The sequence below is a fragment of the Pleurodeles waltl genome, chromosome 12 (genome assembly GCF_031143425.1).
Source record: "Pleurodeles waltl isolate 20211129_DDA chromosome 12, aPleWal1.hap1.20221129, whole genome shotgun sequence".
Lineage (NCBI taxonomy): Eukaryota > Metazoa > Chordata > Amphibia > Caudata > Salamandridae > Pleurodeles > Pleurodeles waltl.
In genome coordinates, this window is record NC_090451.1 from 41,947,726 (window position 1) to 41,955,486 (window position 7,761).

The following is a 7,761-nucleotide window of genomic DNA, read 5'->3' on the forward strand; positions in this document are numbered from 1 at the left end:
ACTCCTGTGCTGTGGTTGGTTGCAGGAGTGGTAGGTTTTAAAGTATAAGGAGATAGCTGGACATCAATACGCTTAAACACTGCTTTCACCTGAGAAGTGAAAGAAATATCAGTGTAAAAAGGTATCTCTGGATTGCTAGGATGATTAGGTAAGTAGGGCTCAATGCCTGGGTGCCAGTTTGAATTTAACAAGTCATGCTTAATTGTTCAGCTAGGTAGGATCTACGTTTTGGCTCCATTCCTGCTGCAGAACTTGTCTTCATCCAGAAGCATTATGTGATAAGGTTGCATTACCGGGAGTGGGGTCTAGCTTCAAGCGGATTTGCAGATCGTGTGTTTGTGTGTACACATGGTTTTTTACTTGTAGCTGTGCTAAGGAACGTTCATAGAAATTTAATTAATGACGCGAAAGGGGTGGAAATTAGGGTACTCCATGGGCTATGCATGAAATATGGGAGCCCCTAGCCTAATCTTTTAACTGTTGTTGGTGAGGAATGTTTCAATCCCAGGTGTACCTGCACATTGTTCCATCTTTTCCAGTAAGATAGTGTGATTTGTTGTGTCAAAAGCTGTAATGTTTGGAGAGGAGATCTGGCCTGACTTTCACAAAGACTCACTCACATCACCTCTGCATATCCGAACCCTGGCCAGTGGTTGTGGAAAAGATGCTCGAGTTCAGCTCATTCTTGTAATTGCATGGGGGTGATTGGTGGCTGTTTACAATTGAGTCATTCAGCTTCATCTTTTTTATTTTAATAAATGGGGGTATTCAGTATAATTTAGAGTGTTTTTGGGGGGATAGGTAAATTCGATATAGAGGCTGTAGAATTTCTTTGTTTGTGTATTTTGTGTTGTATTATAGCTGCAGCTTCCCCCACAATCTTTTGTTGTTTTCCCTATATTCTTTTGATAGCCTCTTCTACGAGTTTCACTAGTCATGATTTCAGCATGGTCTTTTTGGTAGCAGCACCAGGTTGTGGTTGAAAGATCTGTTATCCATTTTGGCTCTATCTTTGTGCTTCCCCCATCTTCTGTGGTACCAGCTTTTTAACAGTAATGGTGATGTTATGTTAACTGTTCTCTATTGACAAACCTGAATTGTTGTTCAGAGTTGTTGGGTCAAGCTGTGTGTCCAGCTGCTTTGTAAGGTATTGAGGTTGTTCAGATGCCTCATAGGTTTGAATGTTTGTTTAGTTCTTATGTGTGGGCTTTGTTGTTAGGTTCAGGAGGAGTACGGGTAAGAATGCTGAGTTCACAATTTTAGTGGGTGGATCTGACAGCTGCTCTGTTAATGCTGTAGGTAAAAATTACATTTAGTGCGTGATTCAGTGTACATATGGGACAGTTAAATTAGTCAAAATGCAGTCTGGTTTACAGTGCAGGCTAATGGGGGTCTGTTGTGGTCATCGACCCAGTGTATTGCGTCATCAGCATTTAGGGGCAGTGGTTTGCAGGTGCCAAGTCGGTTCAAGGATTTTGTCCAGGAATTTGAGAAAATATTCTAGCAGTTGGTACACTGATGCGAGGATGATGGGGCTATTTGTATATATTGTACATCTTGCTCCCAAGCCTATGAATGGTAAATAGAATGGGGTGGTTTTTTTATTGCAAGTCAGTCAGGCAGAGTATCCTAGGCTGCCATCCCTTCCTTTTCAGTTTAATTGTGGTGCTGATTTTGAATCCTGGATAGATGAAGCTATACAAATTTACAGTTCATGTGTCATTAAACCATGTCTCATTGAGTTGTTTGTATCTACATTTTGTGGGGTTTCTGTTACTTTGGTGACAGCTGTGCGCTAGTATCAACAATGAAGGTTCCTGGATTTGTTTTAACAGTTTGTTGAAGTGCTTCTTGGTGTTTTTTAAGCAGGAGGTTAGGTAGATGACATAAAACAATCATCCTTGATCACCAGAACACCTTGCTAAGGTTTGTGTTGGCATTAATATTGATCCAGTGCCAACAGAAACACTATTAATTGTTTTTATAAAACACTACATGTTAATCACTCTCTTAGATACAGAGTTTTCAGCAATCACTCATTTATTCATGTTCTTCTTTTTGTTCTTGCCAACATTTAGTCAGTATATCTCCCTCCCTCCACGTTATCTCTTTCTCATGGCCCCCCTTTCATTTGTAACACTCCCTTGCTCTATTGTATCTTTTTCTCTCTTTCTCTCTTCACCCCCGTCTCCCAGCTCTGCAAATATTGTTGCACCTCCACCATACTTTAATTATTACTAAGTGTGAACTTCTTAATATAAGTTCGGTAAGAATATATACAGTATTCAAATTGAACACTTTTTTTTGGGGGGGGGGGCATAATGCCATATAGCCACAAGCCACTCCCCGTGCAGTCTGGGCTATGCTCAATCTGAAAAGGAACAAAATCTACCCTTGACAGCTTCAGCATCTTGGAGCTAATTCATAATGAGTAGCTTTTGAGCCCAGTGGGCACAGTGAGCTACAGAGTCTGCCTCTGGACATCTCTGTCACACTTGAGATTTCTCATTGTGAAAACTAAAAAGTGATGGGTGGAATGCTTGAATTAATCTCAATATTTATGAGAAGTCATGTCATTTTTAAATACGCTTTGTTTGTCTCACAGGTTTTTAAATCATAAAGACCACCCAGCATACAAATTCTACCACATGAAGTTAACAGAGTTTAGCAAGGCCAAGCAAGCTCCGAGTGATGTTTCTAGTCCAAAATCTCCTGTACAGACTGACCCAGATAAAACAAACTCTACGAGCACCGGATCCCAAAATTCTACTGGCCAAACTGCAGAACCCCAAAGTGCACTGCTGCTGCTGGCTGAGCTTTACGATTCAGACGAGGAAGATTCACAGACTGAAGACAATGTGTCTAAAAACAGCAGGCATCAAAGCAGTCGACACCATAAGTCTCGGTCACGGACTGATTCTGCATCTAGAGACACAAGGTGGACGTCTTCCAGACGTGATTCACGTTCTGGCATTAGGTTGTTATAATACGTTTCTCTTAATTCTCAGCAAACGGATGCTTATGCACTAGAAATTCAATAATGTTTCAATATATTTTTGTTCTGAGTTTTTTAACAAAAGATTTTTCCCCAATTGATTTGGAGTGCAAAGTTAGTTGTAAGTTGATCCTCGATTGTATCAGAGTGCTTATAGTGCACCGTGTTTTAAGATACTTCTAAAGCGCTACATACACCTGCAGCCTACTTCAGTGTGCTAAGAGATTTGTAGCTGATCGTGTAAGGAATGAAGGCTGAAAGGTTTTTGTACATCATGGTGACCTAAAGGAAAATATGCGCTTTTGACAACTTCCTGTGAGTCTGATAACTTTGCTACCTATGCTGTTTTGAATTTTGGAGCGCACTGTGAATTATTTGCCACTGTATCGGCCCCGTGCTGAGCAGATTTTGCTTTCAAACTTCTTATTATGGATATGGGTCACGGTTAAGGTAAATGTGATTGAGGATGGTAGGGCTTCATCCTGGAAACATCTGGTAAGTATGGCTTGTAAGTTATAGACAACATTACCTTCTGCATCTCCTTCAGCACAAATTTGAGAGCTTGTTAATAAAAATCCAAGACTTTAGAAGTACTTTTTATTTTTTTAATTTTTGTTTTTTTAATCTAAGAATCGTTTATTGCAAACCAGTAATTTGTGATGTTGCACTATCATGATGGATCTTAGAATAATTAAGAGCATTGGTGTTCCAAGATGCAGGGGTACATGCTTACATGTTTCCTATTTATAATTGAATAACACAGTTAAAATTTCAATTAAAATGTTTACTGTTCACCTAGCTGTGTGACTATCTTATCCATATATATATGTGTGTGCTTTTCTGTCCCAGGATTAATGTAGCAGAAGAGCTGTATCATCTTTTAGTTATTGGTGGATTATTCTTAATCTCTTTAGAGTCCATCAGCCAAGACTTTGGGTACCTATGGCCAAAGATCACAGTCTATTTGTTTTTGATTTATGCCCCACCTAACATGCCAGGATCTGCAATCCTGTCGCCGTCAGTCTCCGCTCCCATGTTTCTTACTAATCAGCCTGGACTCCAGGGGCCTTTAGCCATCATTCTTACTAACAAGATGTTCAAAACCCTAGGCTCTGAACACCTCTCGTCAAAGATCACAGGTCACACATTTTGACCCATTCCAACACCTTAGACTCCTAGTGCATGTAACCAAAGATTGCAGGCCTTGTATTACCATGCCTAACGCCAAACAGTACAGACTCAACCACCTGTACCTAAAGACAACAAGCCAAGACATACACCTTGCTCAACAGCTCAGTCTCTGGGAACTGTAGCCCTATATCTTAGCCTTCTTGTTTCAAACATATGCTATACCCAACACGACAGACTCTAGCACTTGAAGCTTAAGAGGGGCACAGGAGTTTGTCAGTCACTTAGCCTGTAGACCAGCTGCCTGAGATTCAAAACGTTCATCATCTTGATGTCCTAGTTAAATGAGGAGATTTTTTTAATTTAAAATTTTTTTTATTCTTTAATTTGTTTTGGCTAGTTTGATATGTTATGTATAATTAAAACTATGTTATGCAAATGTATAAAGCGCATGGCTACCCAAAGTCTTCCCAGCGCTGAAGGGAATTAGCGATGCACGGGAGGTGGGGGACTAAATGCATGGTTAATACTAATTAAAGAGCCATGCGTTAAGCATTTTTCTGAATCCAGGCTTGTTATCTAGGCATCTTAATTCTGTGGATAACGAATTCCAAATCGTAGAGATGAAGTACGAAAAGTACCTTCTGCCCCACCTGGACTTGAGAATTCTGGGCCCTTTCAGGAGTCATCCTTTGGTGGACTTTCGAGTCTTAGAGAGCATGTAAGGGGTCAGAAGTGTCCTGATTATGGGGGGACCTTTGGAATTAAAGCCTTCTGTGTGCCAGGCAGTGTTTTGAATGTTATACTCTCTCTTCAATTGGAAGCCAGTGTAGCCAGGCCATGACCTCCTTTACTGAGGCGGATTTAAGCATCTTGTATAGGCTCCTTCCAGCAGCATTTTAGACAGCCTGTAATCTTGTTGTGACATATTTTGGAGAGCCTATATAAAGTGATTTGCAGTAGTCCAACTGGGATAACACCAGGGGTTGGACCGCAATTCTTCTAGATATGCTCGGGGTGAGATGTAAGATTTTACGTAGCGTTCTTGGAGTACCAAGGCATGTAGATGCAAGCCTTTTTTTTTTTTTGCCTTTTCGTCCATGAAAAGGGATTTATCTAGCCAATATATTTTATCATTGTTGATACTAAAGCACATAACTATACAGACTGAGCATCAGTTCTCTGGATGCCTTTTTTAGATGGACCAAATAATCTGTTTTAACAGAAGCAACCCCCTCCTTCTCAAGATATGAAGGCAGTGTTTTCTGAATTTCCCATCAGGCTAACAAAGTGACACATGGCTGGCAGTTTAACCTACTCAGAAATCAGACTTTAATGGCATGCCATGTTTCCTCAATGCGCTTTCCTGTTCTAATTTGAACCATAAAATGTGATGGGTAGTGTGCAGTGATTCATTTCTGCCACTGGTAATAACTCTGGTGGTTCTCCAATCCATCATTCTTCTGCCCACTATGACACACTAGACATTCTAGCCATGTTCAAATCAGTCTTTCTCTTGGCCCAGCCTGAAATGCTAATGCAAGGTCCCCTGCAGGCAGGAACACATCAAGCCCAGACTGTAGGAGGCTGGCTATCTATGTAGTGTACCAGTGTAAGGGGACACTGCAGATAGATGGGTTAAAATAATAACCCTAAAAGCTCTTTTTTGTGGTAGTGTGGGTGAGCGTAGGCTCAGCTCTTATCAGATGATAGTGTTAAGCATGTATTGCACACATACAGCCAGTAAGATGGACACACACTCAATAAATGAATCCAACACCAATTTATAAAAAAATAACACCTATTTTTTCATGAATTTAGACCCCAAGATCATCAGAATCAAGTAAGTACTTTTCAAGATATGAATTTGTATATGAGAAAAACACTCATCTTTGGCGCAATTGTCGAGGACAGCAGGCCGGCGGGGTTGGGGCCAAGTCAGTTGCTGCTCCTTAGTTCTTGCTTTTCATGGCTCTTCGGTCCTTCTTCTGTAGTCCATCGAATCTGAATTCCTGGTATCATGGGGTCCTCTAAATACTCAATTTAGGAACGTTGGGGAAAGTGAAGGGCAGTAGCCAATGGTCTACGGATCCCTGGGGAGACTACACCCCCTAGATGACCACTTCATTTGGGGAGTGGGCATCAACCCGTCTCAGAATTCCTAATTCCACCACACACAAGATGGTGGAATTCCTAACTTTGTGTTGAAATCAGGCTGTTCACCTTAGAGGTGTGTCCAGTCTGGCAGTGCAACACACCTCCTGAGAGCTAATTATCCCACCTGTCCTGGTGCCAAATGGGCCTCAGGGCAAGGGGTTGCCTCTCCCACGTCTAGAGGGAGCCAGGGTTGCATACCAAAGGTGACAGGGACTTTGAAGTTTCGGGCCTTGATATGCAGATTTACTAGCTGTAGGAAGCTGGCCTGGTGTGTTGTGGGTACCCAAGGTACTTACACCTTATACCAGGTAAGTGTAGGCAGTGTCTAGACGCCAGGCTGTCTAGAGGTAGCTGTGGATGAGCAGCCAAGGCTTATCTAGGAGACATGCAAAGCTCATGCAATACCACTGTACTCACACATCACTTACACACATGAAAGAAAACATTCAGTTGTACAAAAATAAAGGTACTTTATTTTTGGAACAAATCACCACAAAGGGCAATCCTCCAATAGGAGGTAAGTAATACACTAAATATATATATTAGTAATTGGAAATAGGCATAGAAAAGGTTAGAAAATAGTGCAAATAGCAATAACCAATAGTGACCCTAGGGGGAGCACAAACCATATACTAAATAAATAAATGGAATGCTAACACAGGAGCCCAACCTAGGTCAGTAAAATTTGTAGAGGGAAGCTGGGAGTACCAGAAAACCACAAAGGTAAATAACACAGTTATCCAGTATTGGATCTTTCATAGATTCACATGCTTGAATCTCTCCCGTCGTCGACGTGGGAGTCCCACAGTATCCTAAAAAGCAGTACATAGCAATAATCAGAACTGACCATAGAGTTTGTAATGCAGAACAGGCCTAAATTTAACAGATTGTCCATGTCATTATATAAGATGGACCATACTTGAATCACAGCCAATCAGACTAAAGCACCCTCTAGAACACTCCCAAGAGAAGCTCCCTTCCTCTGATTTTCACCGCACGTCGAGTGTGAAGGGAGTCTCCCTTAGCGCTATTCAGTTATTTCCACAGTTTATTCTTCAGAGAAGGTTTGGATTTTCTTCTTTCCAAAATTATGTCTGATTCTAAAGGCCTCTTTTTTCCCTGTGGGAAAAAGAGAGTTCATGTGGATGATCCACATAAAAACTGTATTTATTGCCTTCATCCCACTCATAAGGCAAAGGACTGTAAGATCTGTTTTACTTTTCCACCAAAAACTCTGAGAGACAGAGAGGGAAGAATGTTATTGTGGCTACAGAAAACCAAAGCTCAGAGAACATCATCTGATGAGGACAGTGACTCTGCCCCTAAATCCCATAAGAGGGCTAGATCTCTTGCGGGAACTTCTAAGGAGAGCAGGAAGTCCCTAAAAATGCATCATCACTCTAAGGAATCCAAAAAGAGTGAAAGAAGAAAGCAACCCTCTTCATTGGTAGCTCCCTCTGCTCCAGCTACCCCCTGTAAGC

General features: G+C 41.3%; 1 protein-coding gene across 4 annotated transcripts in view; it reads left to right on the top strand.

Annotated features, from left to right (window-relative positions):
* The window catches only part of LOC138267441 (SURP and G-patch domain-containing protein 2-like), a 122,311-nt gene extending 118,522 nt beyond the window's left edge, over window positions 1–3,789 (top strand). For all 4 annotated transcript variants that reach the window (XM_069216381.1, XM_069216379.1, XM_069216380.1 and 1 more), the window contains one exon: window positions 2,606–3,789. In XM_069216381.1, coding sequence (XP_069072482.1) covers window positions 2,606–2,987 — 382 coding nt within the window. In that variant the 3' untranslated portion in view covers window positions 2,988–3,789. The remainder of the gene's footprint in view (window positions 1–2,605) is intronic.
* Window positions 3,790–7,761: the final 3,972 nt, after the last annotated feature.